Source organism: Spironucleus salmonicida, chromosome 7, assembly GCF_000497125.1.
Source record: "Spironucleus salmonicida strain ATCC 50377 chromosome 7, whole genome shotgun sequence".
Classification (NCBI taxonomy): Eukaryota; Fornicata; order Diplomonadida; family Hexamitidae; genus Spironucleus; species Spironucleus salmonicida.
Genome location: NC_090602.1, coordinates 1,140,071 through 1,167,221, shown reverse-complemented (window position 1 = coordinate 1,167,221; position 27,151 = coordinate 1,140,071). Strand labels below are relative to the sequence as shown.

The window sequence follows — 27,151 nt, the reverse complement described above, 5'->3', positions numbered from 1 at the left end:
TTCTAGGTGGGATAAATGAGACTCATAGCTGACAATTGGCCCCCTTCTGGTGGATATGCGGTGGGTCATTCCTGGACAAGACTATGACCACGTGCTGCTCTACCTCGGGCACTAGAACCAGGATATATGGGATGAGATATTTAAATAGATGAAGACGATGGTAACTCAGTGTAGTTGGTACCTTAAACTAAAGCTAAATGACTGCTAGCAATGAGATCCGGCATTCAATAGGGCCTAGTTATGGCCATACCACGGCAGGATTTAGCTAAGACCAGCAACTACGATCCGAAAGCAGAGCATTAGGGATAGTAATTATTACTCTGAGAGGGAAATATGCTAGAACCTAAGAACCTAGGTCTTTTAAGCGGTAAGGACAGCCATCGGGATCCTCTTATGTCAGAATTTCGCCTAAAGAGCCTGCGTAAATTGCATTTTGGATTTATCACTCACTCTTTAATGAATTCGGTAACAAGGCTCACAAAACATAAACAGCTGATATGCTGATCTTAGTAGTATATAAACTACATGAGGAGAAGGGCAGATTCTTCCTTTGGAAGCTTGTATCGAGATTAGTCATTTTTTGATGAACTCACTAGAATGTACCATTCCAGAGTTGTCCGTGTATTCATCAAAGAAAACCAGGGTTAGGAATTCTCCTGATTGTAATTCCTTCCTATGGGAAAGCAGAGGTTCAAATCCCACTTATCGAGAAGCCTATCGTTGTTCTTGCCGAGCAGCGTGATGATAATTACGATATTCATGGTCATTATGCACACTCTGTTTCGCACAGAAAGTATCGAAGCTCTTGTGCTTTAATGCACGCATTACCAGATGTCTCGAAGGGCCTAAATATGTTCTTCGGCCGTCTATTGAAGTACCTCTGCATTGGGAATGCTGATTTTTAAAATTATATATTAATCATGTATACGGAGGGAACCTTCCCACCTACTAAGTCCATTTGCACGGTAAACTGTAGTGCAACAAGCATTCCGTTACTATGGAGGTATTAATAGTTTCTGATCAACCCACGGCGCCGAAATATACGATGATCCATCCATTTCAATGTTACAAATCCAACTTATTCCCAGATGACCTGCTGGCAATCACATCGTACTCACGCCCCCTAGTTTACCTAGTCTTGTATTGATCTTCGGTGTCTCTGCATCACCATCCTCACCTTCTATGAAATTACCGATGATATCTAGATTCTACTTATGGTACATTACGATCCTACACAAGATAGATACTAGGTTACTAGACACGGGAACTTAACATTTAAGATTAGCTACAATCTGTTATTTTTATTTAATACATATAGTTTGTAATATGGGTATCATAGATTTATATTAGCAAAATTTGACCACTAACATTATTCAAATTCAGTAAATTAATGTATATAATACCTTGGTTTTACGAAGATACTCAATATTTTATGCTTCACTTTGCTATAACTTATTTATAACATTTCAATACTATAAAAGTGGTTATTAATAACATATTTAATTGCTCTAATGTTCTATAATCAATATGATATCAACATTATCATATGAGTATAACTTACCTGGGGACAACTTAGCAGTCTTATAAGTTCAAAAAATAATTGGAAAATAACGCTTTTTAGTTTCTACCACTCCTCAAATTTCTTGCGCTGGCGTGCGTAATCGCTATCAGTGCTCCCTTACAGACCCGAAATAATGCTAAAGTCCTTTTTCTGATATTAGCTACGACTCTAGCACCATAATTTGTGAATGTGCCAATGACACCGGTGTCATGTGTCGACGATGCAGCGATCTACGCTAAAGGCATCTACCAATTATACGCCCATATAGAGGGTGAAAGCTAGGTTCTGTCCAAGAGGATCAAATAACCGTATTAAATGCATACCCGTAGACACATATAAGTGCCTCCAACGAATAGTGCCACGCTATTTCCTGATGCTCGAGCTGCCATCCGATGACACCGTACAGTGCATCAAGTATGTGAACAATTTTGTCACAAACACTCCTGGCACCGTATGCGCGTTCCATACTTGGCCTAGTGCGGGCTGCATCATGGACGATGCCTGCTTCATCATCGCCGTGTACATGTGATACACTAAGTTCCAGACCTACCGCTGCTCGGTGTGTATGAATAGCCACTCAGTAGACATCCATATAGGTATGTACCAGTGTGGAGTACAAAGCTATTGTGGAGCGAGGATTGCAGTCGAACATATATTATGCACGATTGCCGCCTCGGTGAACAGGCATAGCACAGCATCCATAGGATGCCGCCCTATAGAGGTGGAATACGGCATGTATGGGCTCTCTCGCGTCGCTGGGGTGTTCGTTTGCACGGAGAAGAGCCGGGCCGTCGTGAGGGATATCATGTTAATCAGAATAATTTTATCGCTCCCCACTGACCACTTCAGATTGTTATACGCACACAAGCAGCCAACCTGGGTATACCACGGCCAGCACACTTGCGATCTCCAGATGCATGCATATATTCAATGGCAAGGCTGCATATTTACACCGATAGCCCTACCAACGTGCAGATAACATGGAGATTGCACAGGTGTAGGGTCACAACGGCGCGTCCAGTAACCTTATATACACCTGAGCCCGTACCATATCCTTTGTAGGAAGCTGCTCCAGGATCGGAGTGCAGGGGATGCCCTCATCCTCCTGATCATTGATTAAATAATGATAGCACAAACAGATAAAATTAATTTACTGGTGCTGGGTAGAAGTTTTACACTTGATTATACATAATTTAACCTATAAAGATCTCTTAATCAGAATCATTTCGTACAAATTCCGACTTAATAATGTATATCTATCAAAATTCACTGTATTCATCAATTAAAAGATATATAATCCAAAATTTTAAGAGGACAAAGTCTTCCTATTACTAAAAAATAAGAATTATCGTGTGCTGGTGAAAATCTACTTTATCCAAATTATTTTAAACTTCAAAATTTCACATATTTTATCTTTGGAGACTGCATAGTCATATGAATTCGCTTAGTAACATTTATTTCTTATTGTATCTACCATTATTAAAAACAACAGTTTTGACATAGAATTAATCAGCCCATAAATATATATGTCATCTATTTACTATAGCAAGTGATTTCCCAGCAAATCTGTCACACTAATATGTGATAACTTGTTTCAATATCATTTATGTACTACAAAATGAAATGGACAAATTTAACTAATCCATATAGTAGCTTTGACGGCTTTTTGTTAGATTTATCCCCGCGAATATGACCAATCATATTCTGTTTATATTTAGTTTAAAGTAATCAGAGTTTTGATACCAATTTCATGCAAAGTTTAGCCTGTTAAAATTTATCGCCGATTTTCTATTTCCTCATTGTAGATTTAATTAATGAATACTCCGATTCAGAGATAATTATATCTAATTTTCAACTTGTATATATCTATAATTAACATTTAAATATTTACTACAGTATTTTAAAATATTTGCAAATATAAATTTTATATTTATTATATACTTACTTATTCATAAAACGTAACTTCTTATGGTTACAAAGTATTGCTGTTACATGGCATAGTTGTTTGAAGGTAACATAATGCACATTGTGAAGTATCGTCATAAACTGATCTGTTTGTATAATATATTACAGTAATAATAGTTTAACGGAGTCACAATAAGCGAAAGTTCGGTAATATTAGATACTATGATTTAAAGTGTTAATATTGTTATAGTTCGGAGATACGCATTCAGGTTATATTTAATACGCTATAAGATCCTCTCTTGCACGCTATAGTTTCGAATTTTAGCACGAAAGCTCTACACTCGCGGCCTATCTTGATAGTCTAATACTATGTATCTTATTACAGTTACTAAGGTATGCCTTTTTAGCTCAGCAGGTAGAGCGTGCGGCTGTTAACCGCAAGGTCGACGGTTCAATCCCGCCAAAAGGCGAATTTTTCAACTTACATCTCGCTTCGAATGGCTGAGGTGCACCTCACAGACCTCCTAGCTGCGTACCAGGCCGGCACACGCACCGTCAAAAATCTGACCTCTGACGTCATCTGCACCTCTGCCCCCCGCTCCACCGGTAACATTTTTTATGGCTCCTGGGCCCAAATATGCCAGGATTTTTTGGAAAACCGAGAAATAGGAACGACACCGTCCCAGCTCTTCGAGCACGACCTCAAGATCGCAGAAACAGCCCAAAAAATCAGAAACGCGCTTAACTAGAAATCAGTCGTTTGCGCAATTTAAATAGGTAAACTAAGCCAGGAGCTCATTTGCGAGCTCCAAAAAGACCAGAGCTATGACCCAATATGTCAACTAGACTTTGATAGCTACGAAGAGTACCAGAACGCTGACAGCACCGAAAATTTCATAGTTTCGCACATCCGCCTCACGACGCAGGAAACGGACTTTAGCACGCTCCTAGAGCAAATTTACTACCCAAATACCCCCTTCGAGTACAGGGACGTAAGAAGCGGTTTGCGGAAATTGCACACGCAAATGGACTACCAGCAGAACAACGTGAAGCAGGTCAGAGGCGTCATTTTCCCACGTTTGCGGATCCTCTACGAGTTCAACGAGAGCAGCTTCAAGCAAGACCTCGTGTAGGCCGTTTTCGCGTTCGCGCAGATCCGCAAGGTGGAGCTCGTGCTCGTGTTTTACTCGATCGACCTTTTCACGAAATTCGTGGCCTCCTTCCGCGCAGTCGTCTCCATAAGCACGCTGGTTTTAGCTAATCTGAACGCCTGCGCTCCAGAGTTCGCGGGACACTTCCAGCAGCTCAACCCGACGGCGCCAGACACGATTTCGGTGCTCTCGCTCTTCGGCGCGTACCTGGCCCACAAGCCGCAGAACTCGCCTTCGTTTATTATCATAAAGCAGTTCATTTAGCTCCTTCTGAGTAAAATGGGCGCGAATCGGAACTCGCTGATAGTGGACCGCCTGGCCTCCAGCAAGGACGCTGTGTTTCTGAAGGAGATCGAGGCTGAGATTCAGCATGAGCTGAAGCGGTAGCGCAAAATTTTCAAAATCAGTATACAGAACATCCAGGACGAGCTTATCCAGCTCATGAAGGCCGAGACTGCGCTATGCAGCAAAATCGGTATTTAGATGGTCGAAATGACGCTCGAGGGCGGGTTCTACATACCCGGGAAGTACAGCGAAGTAATGAGCATTGCGGAGAAGATTAACGGTGCGTGAGACGGTAATCTGGTGTCTGGTACGTTTTGTGACGGCGGTGATGTGATGTATCTTTGCAGTTGGTTCTTTCAAACAATTATTATCAGATTGTATATATAATTGAGATAATTTCCTCATTACTAAAATTATTATTAATATATTTTTTAAAATACAGTTCTTGCCATTTTTCCCCGCTTCACCACTTCTACAAAATGAACCCTAATCTGCATAGTTATTCAGTTTCTTTAGAACCCTATGTAACTATCTCCAAAGCGCTAGAAGATCCTATTTAGGGGTTTTAACATATCCAAGAATAAGGGCAAGAAGAACATAATTCTAGGTTCTCTTAATTTTAACACATTGAAAACTAGTGTAAACAATTTTCATAAGATTAATGTACATAATTTGTTTCTACTATATAAACTCCGCCAATATATTATCCTAAAATAATTCCTACAAAGGCTTGTAGTTCAAATGGCGTTTCTTTCAGAACTCAAATAGAGCAGTCTTAAGGTTCTTCTAACCATGAATTCTGTACTAAATGTTAAAAAATTAACAAAAATTTGCAAGTATGGTCGTGTCCAGAATGTTAAAAATTATTCCATTTTGAATGCCTACCAAAACATCAACGATCATTTTATGCCGATTAACAAGATCCCCATTTTACAATTCCTTAAAAAGATTTAATTAATGGGACTAATAGTATATCAGAAATATAATAAGAAGATATTAAAAACTATTATGAAGTAGATGGCCACTATTTAATATCAAACGAGGTTGTTATCCATGGGGCAGTTTATTGTCCCGATTGTTTTGAAAAATCATGTCATTCATGTAGAGGTGGTGGAGATACCTTATCTTGTGTTAATTGTGGTGTATGTTTCCATGCTGAGTGCGCTGGAGTTACAGAAATTAATAAAAGAGGCTTCGTATGCGAACTATGCAAAATTGATGGAGGTATATCCACTGTTGATAAGATATTATCAATCAAAGTATTAAGTAGAGAAGAGCTTGAACATGTTATGGTTGAGTAGTTGAAAAAGAAATATGAGTAATACAATGAGACTTTAAGTTTTAAATAAAACTATGACACTTATATGAATTTGTATCCTATGAGAGTTCCTACTAATATTTACCTAGCTGATAGAATTTACTTCTTAGTTAAATTAAATTTCTAAAGCTATTGGAGAGTTAAATGGATAGCTCATAGCAGAATTTAATATATTGCAAGAGCTAGACTATCTGCGGTAAATTTACTGAACTGTTTGACAGTTTATAAGGGCATTGAGAGAGAATTTGGGCTTGATAGAGTTGTTCAGATGAATGAAATTAATACTAAGCTAGGGATCTAATAAAGCAATGAAATACTTAAAGTATTTGATAGTGATAGTGAAGAGTCTGGTTGTCAAACTGAATTTTAAGAACCAGAAGATAATAAGTATGTATCTAACTCCAAACTTGCAGAAGGATTTGAAAATTATATGCAAGTTAATCCTGATGACTTTGTAATGACGGCTTTACCTCCTAAATATTAAAACTTAATAAAATAGTATTTGGAAATGTCTCCTTAATTTGTACAGGATTCAGTTGTTAATTATGCTAAGGTATTGCATACAAATGGGGTTCCGCCATCATTTTTAATTCCTGATTAAATTATAGCTAGGAATAACACAACCTTTTTAGTCAGATGGCTCGGTGGTAATTTTGAAGAAAGTACTTTTGAATCCGTATATTTCCTCCTTCCCTATGGTCGAACTTAAATTTTATAATTTCTAATTGATACACTAGGTGTTAAAAGAAACTCATTATTCTAGTTAATTGGGCTATCATTATCATAAAAAACTTGGGTTGAATAAAGAGAAGAGAGAATTGTAAAAGGAAGATTAGGAGAATATAGACCGCTTATAGCAACACCTCCTTATCTAGCATTAGGTGGTAAAAACTTATACGATTTTCAGCTTCTAGGTATAAACTGGTTGCTCTTCACCCATAATATTAAAAGAGGTGTACTTTTCTGTGATTAAATGGGTTTGGGAAAATCTATTCAAGTGTGCGGATTTTTAGCTTCATTAACAGAATACGGTTGCTTTGGTACACATCTTATTATCTGTCCCACGTCAACAATTAATAATTGGGTAAGAGAATTGCGAAAATGGGTCCCATTCTTATCACTTGGCTTGATAGAGGTTACGGATACCGTAGGTATTGAATATGTCATTAGAACAGGCATCAAAGGAGCTATGAGAAACTATTATGATAGTTAATCAGATGTAACTGTTTAAGATGTTGGTGTCACTTTCAACTAAACAAATTCTGATTCTGATGCAGAATGCAGATCATCTAGATAAAGACTTATGGACTATATTGTTGAAATCACATAAAACAAGGAAAACAACGAGAAAAGATAAAATACTCCTGAAGAAGCTGTCTCCTTCCAATTTGCTTCTAAAAATGCAAGATAATTCAACGGCTCCAAGCACTTTGACATTATTATTATGTCATACGAAACCACCACAAACCTGATGAGAAAGAAAATCGATCCTATCACATATAAGGATAAAACTGGTAAATTTTACACCTAAACCTACCCAAACCATTGGCAGGCTCTCCTGCAATCTTAAGGCCCATTCTCTACCCTCATCTGCGACGAAGGCCATCGCTTAAAAGGCGGCTTAAAAAATTAAGTTTATGCAGTTCTCGATCATATTAAGGCCAAATAGCGTGTAATTCTCACAGGAACGCCTGTTCAGAACAACTTTGAGGAATTCGTAAATTTATTATCATTCATCGAGCCCAACGTTTTTACAGAGCCAAAGTGCGTTCTTTTGACGAAATACGCCGAAGACGCTAGCTCACTCATCATTCCACCTGAGTAGCGAAAATAATCATTAGCACTTTTGCACGAAATGGTCAAGCCGCACGTTCTTATCAGGTCCCACAAAGACGTTTTTGCAGACCCAGTGACGAAGGCCGAAATTTTGATTCCGGTCGATATGACAAAGCGTCAGAAGCTCATTTACAGCAAAATGCTCTACGACGACCGCTTCAAACTGACCGAAAAACGGCTTTTCAAGCAGCGCGCGTCGATGCTGCGAAACACAGCCGTTTCGCTCAGGCACGTCTGCAATCACCCCGTTTTGCTCGATCGCCGCTACGCAAAAATCGTCAGCAACATGGAAATCGAAGAGTTTCTGGACATGAGCGCGAAGATGAAAATGGTCGATCGGCTGCTCATCGGAATCCACAAACGCTGCCGAAAAGTGCTCATTTTCAGTCAATTTGTGATGGTTTTGAACGTTTTGGAGATTCTGCTCAAAAAGCGCGAATACAACTTTTGCAGGCTGGACGGCTCCGTGCACTCCTCGGACCGCCAGCAGCTGATTGACCGCTTCAACGACCCTGCGAACAACATTACGGTTTTCATTTTGTCGACGAATTCGGGCGGAATGGGCATCAATTTGCAGGCCGCGCAGGACGTCATCATCTTCGACGCGTCCTGGAACCCGTAAAACGACCTCCAGGCGATGCACAGAGCGGCCAGAATCGGTCAGACGCAAATCGTGCGAGTTTACAAAATATTCTGCCGGGACACGATCGATTAGCGCATTTTGGAGCGTGCGAAGCAGAAATTGTCACTTTCGTACATCTTGGTCAAGCCGTTGTAGGGCATCGGAAAAGTGGACGATAACGACAATTTGGACGACGTTTTGGCGTTTGGCTGTCAGAACATCTTGACATCGTTCCGCGACATGAACGCCGATTTGGTCAAAATGGCGGACATGTTTTAGGGCGGAATCGACTTCGAGAGCCAGGAATTCAAGGATTTCATGAAGTCCGTGGACGACAAAGTCATCGAATATAACGACGAAGAGGTCAACAGATTGCTCGATATGGAGCCTGTGGAGCTCGCAAACGAGCAGGCGAAGGCGATTCACGTCGACGGCCAAAACCAGAAAGTCAAAGAGGGCGGCGCGCTGGACAAGAACGACTTTTTCGCAGCTTTCAGAGTCGCAGAGTTCAAAGTGACGCAGAAGGAGCAGGACGACGAGAACGAGAGCACGGTTGCGAGGGACCGTAAGAAGCAGGTAATTCAGGCCAAACCGACCGGAATTGTCGCCGATAACACGAGATACTGGACCGAACTTTTCACGAAAACTTTCGGCGGCGATGTGCTCAAAAACCAGCAAAAGCCGGACGAGCAGACGACGGAAATCACGGAAATCGACTCAGATTTGAGCGTTTTCAAGCAAAGCGATAAGAAGAAGCAGAATATCCTCTACATCTACGACGAGCGGCAGATTCCGGTCATCAGGTTCAATCTGGACGTCGAAAAAGAGCAGTACAAAATCTTCAAGCATTTCGTCCAAAATACGACAAATTCGCTAATTGACGTCTCCAACAAATCGTCATATCAGTTCGATTTGAACGAAACGACCGTTCGGCAGGTTTAAGCTATCAGGCATTTCGTTTTCCAAGGCCTCCCAAATTCGCTTTTGGAGGCCTCGAACAGCCTGATAAAGTACGCATTTGCGTCCCCCGTGCTCTGTTCGACTTCGATCAACCACCGCGAGCTCTACAAGCTGCAATTTGAGCACCAATTTGAGCTCGATCAGGTGCTGCTTTAGTACCTCGAAATCGTCCAAAAAGCCGAGCTAAAAATTATCGAGAACCTGCTCCAGTCAGACAACGAGCAGATCAAGCAGCTGAAGCAGCACAAAGATTTCGAGAATTTGCAGGCCGAAATTCAGCGAAATATCGACCAAAACACGTGTTTTGTCTACCAAAACGTCTTCGCTTTCAGCCGAAAAGACTCAAATTCCATCATTAGCATAAACATCAACGACGGAAGCCTGCAGAACGACGAATTAGCGGTCCAAACGGACCTGAAAACGTACCTGAAACAGCTCGTTTCCGACACATTTTTGTCGCAAGGAACGCGCGTTTACTGCATTTCGCTGCTCAGTTTCGTCCCGCCGGGAAAATTCGACCCGAATCTCACGCTTCAGCTGCGAAATTTGGTGGCGTATTACCTGAAATTGAGCCTCACGCAAATCGACTATTTGCTCACTTCCGTGCAGGAAATTCAGTTCAGTTTTAACGTCATTTTCTTCAGGAAAATCATCGTCGAAATCTACCGAAAATTTCTGCTTTCGGGGTCGAATTTCGAGCAGATCGCGAAACTGACGAATTTGGACGTCGCGAAGACGTGCAATTCAGTGGTTGCGAACCTGCCGCAGTCGCTCCAAATGGAGTTGCGGCCGGAAATCACGAGTTCTGGCAACTTCAGTTTGGAGCTCATTTAGCCAGAATTGAGGCGTCTCTACATGGTTTTGGCGAAACAGGAGCACGTGGTGTCGAAAACGGCGTTAAACGCTGATTACGACGAAAAATTGCGTGAAAAGCTGCTGCCGGGGCTCGAAAATGACGTTTTCAAGCAGTTCTGTAATCAATTCATCGTTTTTACGGTCATTTTGGGTTAGTTTTTCATCGTCAATGAGAACCACATTATGTTATTTTAATAATAGTAAAAATATATACATATAATCAATTACAATGACGAACTTGATGCCGAATACGATTTGCTGTAGAAAACTTTTTCTAAGCCAAAACCAGTTATATGCGTATAAAAATATAATAATAACAATAGCCAGCTGACAGAAAAAACGCAGTCGAAAATTATTTAATTGAAATTTTAACTGACGCAGATTCAGCTGGCGATGCAAAGCTTCAAGGAAGAGAGCGTTTCAACATCCGAGCACGAGAAATTTTTGTAAAATTTGCAGGTCCAAAAAAGCAGTGTTTTGACCCAAATCGAACTGCTTTAGAAGCAGACCTCGACGAAAGAAACTGCCAAATACATATTTTTGGATTATATTAAGAATAGTGTTCTACGCAGCATTTCTGGTGTCGAAATTCAGCAGCCCGGAAAAGCGCTTTGCAAGCACCAAAAAGGTTAGAAAGAAGGTTTCTGGCACCCTGCAGACTCGCTCGCTTTCGGCGTCGATTATCAGAATCGTAAGAAGTTGTGGAACTTTTTCGCAAAGGTCGGATTTCCGGTCGATTTGGCCGTTTTCCGTCTCTACAAATCGAAATTGGGCCAGTAGGGCGCGATCAAGATTGTAACTGATATTTTTGGTGAAAATTTCGACGAAAAATTCGTTTAAATGAATCAGTTTTTCAGAGATCGCATGATAGCTCTTTTCGAGGCTTAGTTGTCACTTAATTTCAACTAGGACCCGAACATTCAAAAGTGTGAGAATTACGTGACTTTGCTCAACAAGAACGCTCCGGTTGTCTGGAAAAATCTTCCATTTGACTTCTTTATTACACAATTTTCGAAAGAGTAGCTTTTCCTACTTCTTTTCACATGTGCAGTTCATGACGGTTGTCAGCATTTCCTTGTTAACATAATAAACCATCCTGATGGTGAAAAAGGTGTCTTAGAGGCTTTGTTTTAGCTTCCAATAATTTCGGCTTTTGATCATGCTCCTTTCGGATTCGTTGTTTCTGCCACAGAGCCTCTGCCAATGTTTACCAAAAACCGCGTCGTTTGTAATGAGCGTCGTAGAAAACTTATTATTGAGCAATTTACAATTTATGTAACAACATACCTTCCAAAACTGAGCCTTTTCCTACCTTCTACAACTATAAATTTCATTCAAAAGTTGTTAGATAACGAATGGTATTCTTTATTTTCTGGTCTTATAATTCTTACCCTTAACCGCTATGGTCTTGCGAATTTCGAGGAATTTGCACTCCGTGATACGTCTATTGGTCTCGGGCCGGTTCTCCAAAATCTAATTAAAAATACTCCAAAAGTCAAGTCCGAAAGGATTGAAAAATCGTAAACGTTTATCATTTCAGATCCAGCCAAGTTATTCTAAAATACTTATTTGAGCGAGCGTGACAAGGCATCGTTCCTGGCTGCTATCCTGTCGGTTTTCCTTCTCGGATGTCAGTTTTCGCTTGATAATGACTGGGAAAAGAAGTGCTTCTAGGAGGAAATTCAGGTTGGTTCTAAGGATGTTTGGAGTGCTATGGGGAACGTTCTGGGCAAGAGCTGGGGAATGGAATACTAAGAATGCGTTGAAATGAAGGGTGACGTTGAAAACGTCGTCAGGTGGTTCAGCGAATTCAAATTTAGCAATGTTATAAGTGAGTGTTATAAGCAGAATAAGTGAGGGATTTTGAAACAGAGTTTTAAGAGGCAAGACTGTATACTTTTGGCGCTGGAGCTTGTCAATATTCATTCTGAGAATTACAATTTTGTATTGTAATTTAGAGGACAAGTATAATGGAAAGCATTTTATTGCCTATTGTAGCCTTTATGAATCGATAGTAGAGAGTATATACATTTTATATTTATTATAATTTTTAGTTATTATTAAACGAAAATGTACCAGATTCTCGCGTCAAAAGTTAAACTCACTCAGAGTGAATTGCAAAAAAAAGCCTTTGCTTATTTCTAAAGTAATTAATTCAAAACTGCTATTCGATAGTGTAAAATAAAAAGTATTAGTATGAAGTAATCATAAGACAAGTTGTAATTAGCAACAGGAATAAATATATTCTAACTTTAATAAAATATTGTTGCATTCGTATGTTCCTTTTTTGAAGTAATTTATTTAGATTTTAGTAAAATCTTATCCCTTTTTAAAGGTTAGAATTTTAGTATTTCAATTACTTAATTTCCTATAATGCTTATTACTATAGTTTTGTTAATTTTGCTATTATCTAAGTGAAGCTATCAATTTTCTATATGTAAAGTCTATTCATATCTAACAGTTATTCGTTTCTTACTCCTTATTAGAATACTTCTTAATTCAAGTAGTGTAAGTTTTAATTCTTATAAATTAGGGTTTATTTAGCTAATACTAAAGCATGATCTTATGATTTAATAATCTATAGAACTTATTCAGTTTCCAAGTTAGTAACATTTTTCATTTTATTATTATAAATAGAATAACTATCTAATATATTATATCTATAATCACCCACTATCTTTAATATCTTCTAATTACAGTTCTACTAGCCATAGTTCGACATCCTCGTCACTGAAAAACTTATCACCTACACTAGTAGAATTTATATATTGTATTGTATCCGTTATAGATTTATATTTGAGCATATCTCTATCAATAAAGTATTTTATAATCGAATCCCAATCTTGAAATTCGTCTTATACATCTACAAGCTTTAACTAGTCCAACATATCCTACTTTTAAAGCTCCGGTTATAAATATATCATTGTTCTGATTAACTTAAACGCTTTTCCTATAAAAGATGGAATTGGCTATCCTATATTTATAATTATAAAACATTTAACACCCTTATAACGAATAGAAACAATATCTAAATCTAATTAAATGAGTGAATCTTTTATATTAACTTATGACTCCGGAAATAACTTTTAAGGAACTGGAATTCCATTTAATAACATTTATAAAGCAGCTTACATTTTATCTAATAATAAATTTTATGTATATCGCTATTAATATTTTTCATTTCTTAAAGATGGCTGAAAAAAATATAAGGTCTGATTTACTTATATGGATGAAAAACTCAGTCTTTAATGAAATAAAATCTCGTTCTAGATTTCCTAAAACTATTGATTTTTAAGTCATACAATACATTTATAAAGATTTGGTTACAGCGGAATCAGAGAAAAATTTATAGGATATTTTAGGATTTATATTCGAACTAAAAAAAGACGACTGTGATAAAATATTTTAATTTATTACAGCAAAAAAGAAAGAATTTTAAGAATATTTAACCAGTCCTAATTCATTCTACGATAATCCAAACGAAATTGAAACTTTTTCATAAAAAATGTGTCAATCTACTAAGCCAAGCTGCACTGCCTAAGAATTATATTCCTGTTTACAAACAAAACCGATATTAGTACCCCTGAAACGTCCTGCATTGATAGCTAAAAAGTATGACAAAAATTACAAAAATATGTTTTCTATTTAAATCAACCTTAATAACACAGAGATATAAGTATGTCAAAAAGCTTCAATAATTGCAACTTAAGTCCTTAAATTTGGATGTATCAGTTCAGTATTTGATTTTTAAGGAAATATCATAGCTCAGTTTTAAGGTTTTGAGCCTATTCTCGCAATCTCATTTCATCTAGAGCAATTTTTGTCCTCTATTAATTGCTAAAAGGCTAATATAGATGCAATATTCTAGCAGAAAACTGAAAACTTAATAATAGATCAGAGTGATAATAGCCTTTATCTGAAAAAGCTCCCCCTGCCATACTAAAAAGATGGAATATTTACTTTAGACCAAATAAACTTCACTTTCATTAAAAATGTGTATTTGACCTAAAACGAAGATGAGATATGCTTATAATTTGGGAATACCTAAAGCAGGTTCACTTTTACCAAGCTAACGAAACTTGATGATTTGGGTATTTAAGTGTAGCTTATTTAAGGAGAATTAAATATTTAAGGGATGGTTAAAATCATTAAACAATAACTAGATGGGAAGATTGATAAAAAATGAATTTTTTGTCTGCTTTACGTATTTTTCCCTTTTTTTATGTTATTGTATACTTTCTGAAAAATATAATACTATTGTATTTCTAATTAAATACAGATTATTATAAACAAACAAAACTTAAAAAACTTGAGCACCTAGTATAATTAATTATAATAGATATATCGATTAATTTAAACCCATATTAAGTAAAATGCTATGTTTAACTTTTTAGCTTTATCATGATTTTTCTTAGTAAGATTGTTATTCATCACTTACAGAACTGAATATAAACGAAAACCATTTGGAAATTCAACTAATAACAGCTGAAGGTGCTAATTGTGATTTTCCATCAGGTGTTATGATTGTTTTGTAATTTTAAGAAGAAACGCTTAACATAGGTTAGTTTATTACTAATTTTTCCTTTCATTAGTCTAATTCTGTTATAATTAATTGTACAGATTGTAATAAATATTCTGATATTTAAGCGTGTACTATTATACTTGATTCGCCATAATTAACAACAGTAGTTAGTGTAGGTATTATTTTAAATGTCAAAAAAATACTCTAGTCCGTTAGTTAACAAGTAAGCTTAACATATAATGGCGTATAAACTTGCTTTATAATTTAAGAATAAGATGTTGGTAAAAAATTGACAGAAAGCAAAATCCTAATTTAGTTTGTTTATATTAATAGTAGTATAATAAAGATTACCAATCTGGCACCTTCTTATGATATGGCATAAACCTCGTTTTGCATAATGGAGGATATGTAGATTGTTTAACTAGGTTTAGTTAGTATAAGTATCTAAGGTAAATTTTAAGGTATCTTAGTGTCATAACAATATACTACATTAAATTTTACTATTTAGAATTAGCCAAATATTTTTAATGAGTTGAAATTCTCAGCTTATAAAAAATATGCATATATTAATTTCGAAAGAATCGAGCCAGAGTTTGCCAAATTTGTAGCTACAGCTGAATTTAATAATGCTGTTTATATATTATAAGTAGTTATTGACGGCAAAATCACTAGCTTTTCTGGTCCTTTATCTAGATAAATATTTGAATAAAATGGAAATATTATTTGCGTTAATTCTTTCAATACTAGTCTATGTGAAATAATATTAAAAACTATTTAATAATAAGATATGTAAAGCAATAAAGGATAAATATTCTTTATTATTGGATCCATTACTATAAGATAATAAATATCATAATTTAATTCAGATTGTTTCGCGAATGTATAAATTCAATTATATAAACATAGACTGGAAGCGACATATGAGTTAAACCAATAATCGAATAATTTGTGTTAACTAGTTAATAACGTCAAGTATAATTATGATATAGGAATTTTTACGACAATAACCGAGTTTTAGAAAGGAATATAAGGTCTATTAAAAATTTTAAGTCATTAGTTAATATGGAATAATAGTAATTCAAAAATAATTATACCATATGGTGACTTATAAATATAAAAGATAAAAACATTATTAGATTATAAATCTATAGGAATTATAATACATTCTATAGATGGTGAATACGTTAATGAAGCACTCGTATCTCAAGTTAATTTGAATTTTATAGACTCCTATTTAATAACTATGTTTGGTATGTTAGTGGCCTCAATAATTTTAGCTACTTTACTTTTCATAGTATAAAATATGCACAAAAAACCTATAAGAAGAAAATCTAAAATAAAAGTAAGTATAGATGGTATTGAATGATAGCTTTTGTTTCCTTAAGATGTTAATTACTTAAATTGAGAGTAAGTTGACTATATCTAGAGTAATTTTACAAGATATTATCATGGGATTCTAACTTAATAAATTTTACATACCTGTAAAAATTTAATACTAGTGCAATATAAGGAAAACAAAATTATTACTTTATTATTAACAGCTAAAATATATTTCCTGTTCAATCACTCAAGTTATTATATTCCTTTATTTAACTTCAATAAACTTATAATAATCATATTTATTAAGAATCCCCAATATATTAATAAATTTTTCATTTTAAACATCAATAAAATAGATAAGTATATATTATTAAATCATTTTAATATTAGGTGATTCAACAAATTATTATAGCAAACAGGGTGATTCGTGCATTTAGTTGACACAACCAGAATTAATATTCGAAATTACAAAATTTAAGAATATATCAGAATAGAGGTATATATAAAGTGAATTTTATGTAAAGAGGCGTAAAACATGTTAAAACAATATAATTTGGAAGTATAAAAACTTATCCAGTAATCTCTAGTTTTAGTTACCAAATTTATATCTCTTAGTTAGGAGGAAATTTAATGAGTAAGTATTCTTATTTGCTAGTAATTTTATTTTTATGTTAAGGAATAAGAAATGACTGCGAAAGTGAATTAATAGCAAGAAATATAATGATAAATGGTAAATACAAATATTATAGAATAATTTTAAATATGGAATTATACATTTATGAACTAATGATATAATTAATTCTTAGAAGTATAAAAATACTATAAATTATAGAATAATATATCGTAACCACATTGTTAATAATATTGGTTAACATATTTCAGTTTTATCTCCAGATATATTCTCTAGGTAGTATTAATTTACAATTGCTAAATAATTTTATGATAAATATAAATTTATAGTATATACAAATTAATAAGTAGTATAATAAAATATAAGACTTCTACTTTTTGAATATATTATATAAATAGAAACTCATAGAAATATTTATATAATAGATTTGTTTTTTAATCTTATATGGCTCTGATTTCTTAAAATAAAAATTACTAGGCTACATAGTTAAAAAATATCATGAGAAACTTAATATTCTCAGAAATTCTCTACATTACTTTATAACTTTATCACGAACTTTCATAATAAGATTGCTATACACCAAGTACACAATTAAATATATATGATGATTATATAGAAATACAATTTAAAAGAATATAAAATATTTATTGCGACTTTCCTTTAGGCGTTATGATCGTATTAAAATTCGAAGACATTATTTTAAATATTGCACAGATATATAATGATTTTTCATACAATGAAACAGATCATGTAATATTAAATTTCATTAACTGTTAGAAGTACACTGGTATTTCAGCTGTTACAATAATTATTGATTCACCTTAATTAACGACTATATTGAATGCAGGTAGCATTTAAATAATAAGAAAAGGATTTAGCAAAACCAATTAGAAGATATAATTAACGTTTGATGGTATGAATACCTGTTTCAGTATTAATCAGGCAAATATAGGCTAATCATACTCATAAAAATAAATAACTATTATATTTTAGTATATAAATAAAACTATTTATGAGTTAATAAATCCTACACCTATTTATGAAGCATAATAAACCAAATTTTGCACTAAAGAAGATATAAAAATTGTGTAACTTTAATTAGTCAAAATTACTATATCTGGATAATAAACTGGTATAACTGTATCAGAAATCTACAGAACATTTGATTTTATTATTTCTAATTAACCAAATATCATCTCTGGATTGGAATTGGCTGTTTTTAAGAAATATATCCATTTAGAAATTGGAAGATTTTAACTAGAGTTTGATAAATTTACAAAAATAATTGATTATACTGATGCTATGTATATATTTTAAATTGCTATTGATAACCATGCTGCAAGCTTTTCTGGGCCATTAATAAAAGATCTATTTGAAAAAAATGGAAACATTCCATGTTTTAATTCATATAACATAACGCTATGTGAAAATATTCTGGATTCTTTATAAACACAAGATATGTCTAAGGCAAAAGGTAAAGTGTTTTTTATTTTTGGAGCAATTATTATTGGATAATAAATTACCAAATATATTTCAAATTGCTTTGAGAATGTGAATATTTAAATATACAGAAATAAGTTGGAAGTAACATACAATTTTGCTAATCAGTAAACAAATATATGCTAATTAACGGATTAAAAAGTTTATAGTTTTTATTTAGGATTTTTTTCCAACTCTGATAAATTTTAATAAGGTTTCTATGGATTGTAAACTATTGGCTAAATAGATGTTGAGTGGGATAATATTTCTAGATCAATATTTATTTAATACGATAGCAGGCATTAATAATAAATTAAAATTTTATTGAAACACTAATTTATTGAGATAATGATCTACTCATAAAATAGAGAGTATATCAACGAGGCACGAGTATTATAAGTAAATTTTAATTTGTATACAAATTATATGCTATGTGTGAGTTGTATCGTAGCTAGTTAGATAATCTTGTCGATTTGTTTATATTTTGTTTAAAATTATATGAAAAAATCAAAATGTAAAATAATTAAAATACAAAGCAATGCAGAAGAACTACAGTGAATGATTTTAATTTTTTTCTATTTTAGTCAACAACAATTTATTTATATGTAAAATACATACACCCAATTATAATGACCGTCAAATCTAAAGTTTGGGTCGAAGAAATCTTCATATCAAACATACTATGAATCTAGGGTACGAAATAATTCTATATTTAAATAATTTCATTAATAAAATTAGAGTTAATACGTTAACTATACATCTTAACTAATACTAAATGAATTTTCTAGATTTTATTAGAAGTAAATTTTATATTGTTAAGTTTACTTATATGCAATCATTATTATATATTAAATTGAATTATCTATAATAATACTGAAACTATTGATCATCATATCCTAGATTATAAAACTATATTTAACGTATATTTTATAAATGTAATAGATTTATATATAATATTAATACGATATTTGAAACTATTAAAATTCGCCTTTTGGCGGGATTGAACCGTCGACCTTGCGGTTAACAGCCGCACGCTCTACCTGCTGAGCTAAAAAGGCATATATAAATTATATATGTTATAATTAATTAGAATTTAGATAATACAAACTATTCAAAACTATAAATTTTCAAACAATGTGACAGCCATCACTTCCATACCTCTACAGCACCACCTACACTTCCACATTTTGCAAACGCTAAAAACATCCCATAATTTGTCACTGGAATTCCCTTATCGACTAATGCTTTCAATCTACTTCTTACCTGCTATTTACTAATCATGCATCCACCACAATGAATCGCTAGATCAAAATTTTATTTTTCTAAAATTTCATCATCTTTTCCAAATGAAAATTCGTATTCAGCTCCTAATTTCTTTAATTAATCTGGAATTTATCTAGTACCAATATCTTCACAAATCGATGTTAACCTATCATGTGTACACGCTTCTGCAATAAGTACTCTCTTGTTCTTTGCATTTTTAAACTTATCAAGAGAATTGATGAGATAATCAAAATATTCTCCAGCAAGATAGCGGATTTATTAGATCGAGAAAGTAGAAAACGGTCTTTTGAGCGGAGCAATAATATCTACTGCTTGTGAATCTGTAAGTATAAACTATGCTGTACTGGCAAGATTTTTAAGCGCATTAACTGTAACTACATCTCCAGCTCTATATTTTTAAAGGTCAAGGTTGAGAATTGTTACAGAGATTTTATTGGCTAAAAATGCTTCCAGAGCCATTGCTTATGGGCGTAAAAGACGTTATTTTGGAGCCTCTCTATCAAGTGGTGTTATCATAAGAACATTGTCATTAGGTTTTAAGAATTTTGGAATGAGTTCTTATGTATTTAGAAAATCAAAATCAGCATGCTTCTCTAAAAATTAGCAGAGATCCGCAGAAGTTGTTTTTTAAAGATTCTAAGCAAATATTGGACCATTAAGATAGTGTTTTTCATATACTGAGAGTGGTGTTACTGCCTTTTTGAAGTTTACTACATTAATGACTGATTTTGTACCTTAGAGGTTTTTAATAATTTACTCTACTTCGATTCCAAGAGGTTAATTTTTAATTTTTCTCTCGTACTAAGAGATTACATTACGGTTTAATGGTCCATTTCTTAAGTTATCTTCTTCAATAACGTGGATCACAAGATCGCTCATCTTGGCAATTCGCATTGTCTTTTTGAGTTTTTTCGCACCTAACACTTTTTCTTCATCCATACCAGCACAATCAAATATTTTAGCTGGCCCTAACTTGTGCAATTGCATAAGGGATATTTTGGCGTCTGCAGTAGTTCCTGGAGTAGAATCTACAATAGAGATGTTAGAATTTGTTAATGCGTTGATAAATGTGGACTTCCCAGCATTCATTCTACCTAGAATAGATATGTGGACGCGATCTGTAGAAGGTGTAAGTGACATTGTAGTTAAATAACTATTATAATAGATAATTATATAATAATGTGTTAATTTTAGGTTGGAGATCAATTATTTTGTATACACATTTTTTTAAATATTAAATACTGGTTATTGCGAGGTATTTGACACATTCTTAATCAACCTATACATTTTTGTAGACTTTACACTAGTATTCCCCGATAAACCAACCTCAATCGGCTTCTTTATGTCAGCAATAACATTTCTAATATTATATAATATTAAGAGTTTTCTATTCATTCTCTCGGAAAATCCAAACAAATAATGAGATGAATTTTTACTGCACTCCAAACGCATTAACCTTCAACTGCAAGTTAGAATCCAATAGTTCACGCAACGCAGTTTACATTACGCTCGGTATTACAATTTTGACATCCATAGTTCTCCTTGCAGTCGTTAACAGAGCAAAAGAAAAAACCCCGAAATGATCAATTTGCTCACTAATCGCTCTTTCCGCTCCCGAAGCTGAAAGCGCTCTTGTTCCGCTTCTCCTTCCGCTGGTCGTAAGTCGTCTGCCGCCAGACTGCGAAGGCTTCGCATTTGCCGAAAAACACAGAATCCGCAACCTTTTCCATCTGCTGATACTTCAAATTCTGTAGTTTAATTTGCGTGAAAACGGACTTTAGTTGACTGCGTCTCCGCTTGTCGATGAACCCCGCAGCCCGCCGCTGGAGTTCGGACTCCTTCAAGCGCAGGCGTGTCTGCTGCGCTGCGCGGTGCCAGGAAACGAGCAATACGGACAGCCGCAGCCGTGAAAAATGCCTGCTAATCAGTTGGACATCCGTTATCACCCCAAAAACTAGTTTTTTGCAACTTTTCACACAAATATTCTAAATTAACTGATATAATGAAATTAATTATCGTGATCTTTCGAGTAAATTTTTGAAGGTTTTCGCCAAAATTTGGCCGTTACCATGCGAAATAATTTAATTTTCATTTTGTTACAACTTGTTATTCCTGAGTTTTAGGACCTGGAATGCACTTTTCAACTGCTTCTGACCCAGTTTCTGCTACAGTGCGAAAACTGCAGAGCGGACCTCAAATGTTTTATGCAATAATTCTGAAAATAGCCTCAAAATTGAACTTTTCGTGTTTGCATTTTTCTACAGCTAAAATTTGAGAAGCTTTTACTCGCTGCTAATCGTTTTTCGATAAACTTGAAGAAACCTGGCAAATGCTTATTATTTCAAGTGATCCAATTTGCCCTATTTCGCCAATTTACGCGTTCTCACAAGGAAATTGAATTTGTGTATTAGCGCAGAGAAAGCTAGCTTTTTGCTCAGTTTCGCAGCGTGTGATTGCGCTAGAGACACTTTTTTCATCTAGACAAAGTAGAAAATCCATGTGCCGAGAGCTAGTTTAAGGAGTGAAAAGTTGATTTCAAATTGCTTTTTATCAACTACCGGTAAAACGCTCAAGAAATGCTAATTTTTCGTTTTTAGCGATTTAAAAGCAGTATTTTGGATATTCTTACCATAAAGTTCTTATAGCTAACGCTGTTAGCCCTGCAATATACTAAATCTCTCAACTATTGCTACAAACGCCGTTTTAGCCCTAAAATCGACCAAAACAACAGTCAACGCAGCCTCGTTTTTGGCGGTTCCGATGACCTTGGAAACTGCAGAAAAGGCCTATTTGACGATTCTCTACCTGCTCATTTCCTCAATTCCGCTCTCCAAAGAGCATAGACGTGCGGAAACGCGCATCTCCGCTAAATATTTCCGCTTCGTGTGGCGCTGCGTTAGCGCTTCCAGGATCGAGTGCAGCGCCTTCAGGCGCGCGAGGACTCGCCATTTGAAGAAGACTGTTCTAACTTGCTTGAGCTGCTTTTTGCAGACCTTCAGAGAGGCCAAAAGCGCCATTCCGTGTTCGGTTTTGAGTCCTTTTAGAGCTTTTTGGGAAAGTTTTTCGATGTAATTTGCAAAAATTGCGTCGTGCGCAGCAACAAAAATTTGACGTTTTTGGGACATGGTGTTAAGAGCGTTTCTAGCGATCCCGCAGAGGCGGGAAAAGCGGAAATCGGCCAGTTGCGAAGCGCGGTCGACGAGGCACGTAAACGTGCGGCGAACTAAGAAATTATTATTGTTCTAAATCTGTGATTCTACAGTTTGCACGGCTTGAATCTGCGCTTTTTTCACTTGAAGTGCTCGCCATACACTGCGTAGCAGAATCCGCTACTGCTTCAGCCATAGTTCCCAAAATCTAGCTATAATATGTTTGTAGCGCTATTGGAGCATGCTGAAAGCTGCCTGTAAAATTTTATTTTTCTGCTTATTCTCGATGAAGAAAACGGCACTTTGCCTCACAAAATGGGCTTACTTTAAAGCCCTGAAAGCTGCGAGCTTACAGAACCGTAAATCAATATAATAGCACTCCAGACTCTTCTGTTAAAAGTCATTATGCCGTTTTAGTAATTCCTCAAAAACAATATTTACATTATTATATATATTTCTATTCATTACATCGAAAATTTTCCGCTCCTTTTTTGCCTAACTTTGCAAAATTTTGAATGCTACAATTTTGCGTATGCGGTCGATTTGGTTCTTTAGACAGTAACTGAAAAACTTCAATCCCTTGCTCCGTACTGCATTGGCGCGCAGCTCGAAAAAGCAAAAACCGATCAAGTTTACGTTCAAAGAGGCCCGGGTTCCATTCTCGAAAAGCATAAATTTCTGCCTCAAATTTTATAGAATTTTTGATTTTTCTGTTGGTTTTTGACCTTCGAAATCAGGTTGTGCGGCCAGTGCTTGCAACCGGATCAGGACAGGCTTGAAAGCGACGAACTGGACGCTTTCCCGCAACTGGAAGAGCCAGTGCTGAAAGAGAGATTACAGGGCTTGATTTTTGCGCATTTGCACCCGCGCAGTGAGACGCGCAAAACGCAGCCAAAACGTGAATTATTTTCGTATAATAATCGCATTATTTTGGAAAAGAATTTTCAGCATTTTCTGCTAACGCGAATTTGAATTTGAAATCGACTTTTCCTTCCAATTCAAATAAATGTTGATGAACAGCTTATATGACTTTCCGAGCTAATAAGCATCCAGTTTGGCAACCAAATGGGCGATTTTGAACAGAATTTGCGCGATTTTGACGAAGCTGGACGAGGTGAAATTTTAGCTCAAAATACGCGTTTTTTCGCTCAGGGCTAGTCTTTTCGTTTTCAGCGCCTAAAACGCAGCAGACGCGAGCTTGAATTAGCGCGCAAACGCCAGCTACGAGAATTTCGTTCTCAGGTGAATCGCAAATTGCAGCAAGGTCGAAAGCGCCTTAAATTGGTATTTCGCAGTCCGTTTCTGCTAAATTACGTGGAAAGCGACCACCGCGTTCCACTTATTGCGCGAAACCTCGAAGACCAGAACGGCGGCTTTCGCGTTGAATTTTTAGCGGTGCAGGAGCTGGAAAACGCGCACCGCGAGGGCCTCGCGCAGCGAAATTAAAATTCGACTTTTCGTGCGTTTTCGAGCGTTTTGGAGGACCAGCGCCTCAGTCGTGACAAGGAAATTGAACCTGTCGACGATCACGTTAAAATTCGTGTGCAAAGAGCGCAAAAATGAGTAAATATCAACTTTTTTGACAAATTCGCGGCTATTGTAGCGCTTTTCCTTAGCTGCAAATTTGAGGGAGTGAAAAATCGATTTCAAAGTGTAATTATTTAGTCTGCCCAAAAATGGCTAAATTAGCTGCAAATCCCGAAATTCTTAAACCAAGTGCGTGAACGCACGCTTTTTGAGCACTTTTTCGTTGTGGTAGTCGAGCAAAAACTGGTCTATATTTTTCATTCGGTGCCTGTACGCGAAAACGCGCTTCCACTTGTCGAATTTGTGTTTTTAAATGAAAATCTCGACCTTTGCATGCACGAGCTCGACGTTGAATTTCAGGTACTTTAGGAAGAAAAACTTCTGGTACATCTGGTACTTCTTGCACGCCTGCAGGAAGTTCAGGTAGTCGATCGGCCTTCGCAGCGTGTGTACGGCTGCGGGGAGGATGCTGTAGCCCTTTGGCATCAATTTGCGCACAAACGCAAAAATTTGGCTAAAAATCTCTGGCTCGGTCGTCGCATCAACCAAATCGATCAAATGGTCGTACGCCTGCGCGAGTTTTCGGTTCTGGAACTGCGGAATCACTGATTCAATGGACGGGAAGCAGGGCATGAAGAAGCTGCGGAGCGCGTAGACCTTTTTGTAAAATCGCTCGTCCGGGGTGAGCACTAGCTTCTTCTGGTTCAGTATCACCTGCTGCTCTTGCTGGAATTGCACCATCTGCTGGTTTTTGAAGTATGCAAATTTGTCAGAACTTTGCTCATTCGCTATTTTATCTTAAAGCGCCTAGAACTCGTTTTTGAAGCGCACAAGCGCCGTAATCTCCTGGACCGGATCCAGCCCGAAATCGAACTATTTTTGCTCCGAAACTGCGATTCTGAGCCCCTTGAAGGCCCTAATAATGACTTTGTTCCGCTAGTGGTAAATGAACTGCTTCGCCTTCACAAACCTCGCTTCCTGCGCTTTCACGGTATTTTTCATTTTGTAGAACGCAAATGCGGCGTAGAAGTTCACGATTTCGTTAGCAAGATTCTTCTGGACTTTGATCAGATCCAGCGACTTCCGCTTCCACAAATTGAACAAATGCCGCACCAGAATGAGCTCGAACTGGTCCGCCTTCTCCTGAATCCGCAGTCTGAAGGAGGCCGTTGTGATGATCGAATCGACCGAATTGCAGCCCGAAATCATGTTCTCAACGATCGAGGGGTACTGGTCCTGTAGGAGGCTTTCGAGCGGCTTTGCAGAAATATCGTGCAGGGAGGGTGTGGTGTGCGAGTTTTGGCTTAATTGCTAGATCGATTTGAAATTTGGGGGTTTGGCAGCTTGGGATTAAGTAGTATTGTTATTGAGGAGCTATTAGACCAAACTGTTGCTTTAGTTTGATAAGTTCTGCGATTCGTCAGCTTTTTCATGTTTAGTCATGAGGCTCGATTTTCGATTCAAATCTCTTAGTTACTCGTCTAGATGGGTGTCATTTTAGAGATTTTCTTGCAGGAACACTGCGAACGAATCCTATAAAGTAGAGCGTTGCTATTCAATTTGTTATTTCGTTTTTGGTGCCATCAGCTTTTACTTATCTGGAGATGATGATTCAGAACTTTTCTATATCGATTTTAGCTAGATATTCGATGAATAAAGATTTGATAAGTTAAGCTCCAAATCTGATAAGCTGCTATGTTGCGAATCTTCTTCCGAGTAGTAAAGACTTGTTTCTGAAGATTCGCTATATTTATGCTTAGAACTGGAGCTTCTCTTTGATTAATATTTTTCTTTAGATTTATTATTCTTATCGTTATTTTAGTCATTTAAACTTTTGTCTTTCGGGCCTAAAACATGGAAGAAAGATGAATTGTGAGATTTATCCTTTTTAACACTGCTATCAGATTCAGTTAGAGTATTATGTTTTGATATTTTACTTAAACTATCCCGTGCTTCTATATTGTGCCCACTTAACGCAGAACTCTATGTTTTATTCTCAGAAAGTTCTTTTATCAATTTAAAAGCATTAATTTTAGAAAAATCATATTTTAATCCACTAGTTTCAGGTGGTCCACTTTTGTCTCCCTCACCTGCACTTTCATCATCATTACTTTCAGTTTTATTTATATTTTCTTCTTCTTTTGATTTATCTCCCGAAAAACTCATATTGTCATTTACTGAAGATTATTTTTTAGTACTGACAAATGCTTTTTATAGGCTTCCATATCCCAGTTTATTGAGCATATTTACTTTAAAACAATTTATTATATGAGAGTAATATAACCATTAATAAGCCATTTCAAGGCGTTAAAGCCAAGATATTTTGCTACTACTTTCAGGTATCTAATTTATCGAATATGATTGATCTAAAAAACTCGAAACCGACGGAGGACGATATGAATTAATTAAAGACATCTTAAGAATAGTACGATATATAAGAGAATCACGAGAAAATTATAAATTATATCTATCTTTTAATAAGTTTTCGTACGCAATTAAAACTGCTTTAGTAGTTGGTGATCCACTGCTAGATGCTAATAATATGGCTTCCTTAATTAATTCTGCATCTTATTATGCCTTTTAATGTGAGAATTAAATGAATGCAGCCATTTAAGAAGGGAAATATTAATAATTATACTATATAATAATATAATGTTATATTTCATTAAAGAAATAAGATATCAATTAATAAGTTAGCAATGTTATTTGATCAACGATATTAAATGGCAACAGAGACATTACTTAT

General features: G+C 35.7%; 9 protein-coding genes and 2 non-coding genes across 11 annotated transcripts; 6 read left to right on the top strand and 5 right to left on the bottom strand. All coding sequences in view use genetic code 6, as the record gives it.

Moving 5' to 3' along the window:
• Positions 1–446: 446 nt before the first annotated feature.
• SS50377_27464 (uncharacterized protein) lies at positions 447–1,058 on the bottom strand (the record flags this gene model as incomplete). The annotated part of the gene is made up of 1 exon (XM_067911250.1): positions 447–1,058. The coding sequence occupies one exon, from the start codon at positions 1,056–1,058 to the stop codon at positions 447–449; it is 612 nt and encodes a 203-aa protein (XP_067761937.1).
• Positions 1,059–3,863: 2,805 nt separating this feature from the next.
• On the top strand, positions 3,864–3,936 carry SS50377_t20120. The gene has a single exon. It is a non-coding gene; the product is annotated as a tRNA-Asn (tRNA).
• Positions 3,937–3,963: 27 nt separating this feature from the next.
• Positions 3,964–5,190, top strand: SS50377_27463 (uncharacterized protein; the record flags this gene model as incomplete). Its single annotated transcript, XM_067911249.1, has 1 exon — positions 3,964–5,190. The coding sequence occupies one exon, from the start codon at positions 3,964–3,966 to the stop codon at positions 5,188–5,190; it is 1,227 nt and encodes a 408-aa protein (XP_067761936.1).
• Positions 5,191–5,381: 191 nt separating this feature from the next.
• SS50377_27462 (Chromodomain helicase-DNA-binding protein) lies at positions 5,382–12,350 on the top strand (the record flags this gene model as incomplete). The annotated part of the gene is made up of 1 exon (XM_067911248.1): positions 5,382–12,350. The coding sequence occupies one exon, from the start codon at positions 5,382–5,384 to the stop codon at positions 12,348–12,350; it is 6,969 nt and encodes a 2,322-aa protein (XP_067761935.1).
• An 809-nt stretch (positions 12,351–13,159) lies between these two features.
• SS50377_27461 (uncharacterized protein) lies at positions 13,160–13,627 on the bottom strand (the record flags this gene model as incomplete). Its single annotated transcript, XM_067911247.1, has 1 exon — positions 13,160–13,627. One exon carries the CDS (start codon positions 13,625–13,627, stop codon positions 13,160–13,162), a length of 468 nt encoding a protein of 155 aa, XP_067761934.1.
• Positions 13,628–13,683: 56 nt separating this feature from the next.
• Positions 13,684–14,679, top strand: SS50377_27460 (uncharacterized protein; the record flags this gene model as incomplete). Its single annotated transcript, XM_067911246.1, has 1 exon — positions 13,684–14,679. One exon carries the CDS (start codon positions 13,684–13,686, stop codon positions 14,677–14,679), a length of 996 nt encoding a protein of 331 aa, XP_067761933.1.
• A 187-nt stretch (positions 14,680–14,866) lies between these two features.
• SS50377_27459 (uncharacterized protein) lies at positions 14,867–16,381 on the top strand (the record flags this gene model as incomplete). The annotated part of the gene is made up of 1 exon (XM_067911245.1): positions 14,867–16,381. One exon carries the CDS (start codon positions 14,867–14,869, stop codon positions 16,379–16,381), a length of 1,515 nt encoding a protein of 504 aa, XP_067761932.1.
• Positions 16,382–17,410: 1,029 nt separating this feature from the next.
• Positions 17,411–19,003, top strand: SS50377_27458 (uncharacterized protein; the record flags this gene model as incomplete). Its single annotated transcript, XM_067911244.1, has 1 exon — positions 17,411–19,003. The coding sequence occupies one exon, from the start codon at positions 17,411–17,413 to the stop codon at positions 19,001–19,003; it is 1,593 nt and encodes a 530-aa protein (XP_067761931.1).
• Positions 19,004–19,430: 427 nt separating this feature from the next.
• Positions 19,431–19,503, bottom strand: SS50377_t20113. Its single transcript has one exon. It is a non-coding gene; the product is annotated as a tRNA-Asn (tRNA).
• An 88-nt stretch (positions 19,504–19,591) lies between these two features.
• Positions 19,592–20,869, bottom strand: SS50377_27457 (FeFe-hydrogenase assembly protein HydF; the record flags this gene model as incomplete). Its single annotated transcript, XM_067911243.1, has 1 exon — positions 19,592–20,869. One exon carries the CDS (start codon positions 20,867–20,869, stop codon positions 19,592–19,594), a length of 1,278 nt encoding a protein of 425 aa, XP_067761930.1.
• A 452-nt stretch (positions 20,870–21,321) lies between these two features.
• SS50377_27456 (uncharacterized protein) lies at positions 21,322–27,015 on the bottom strand (the record flags this gene model as incomplete). The annotated part of the gene is made up of 1 exon (XM_067911242.1): positions 21,322–27,015. The coding sequence occupies one exon, from the start codon at positions 27,013–27,015 to the stop codon at positions 21,322–21,324; it is 5,694 nt and encodes a 1,897-aa protein (XP_067761929.1).
• Between the last annotated feature and the right edge of the window lie 136 nt (positions 27,016–27,151).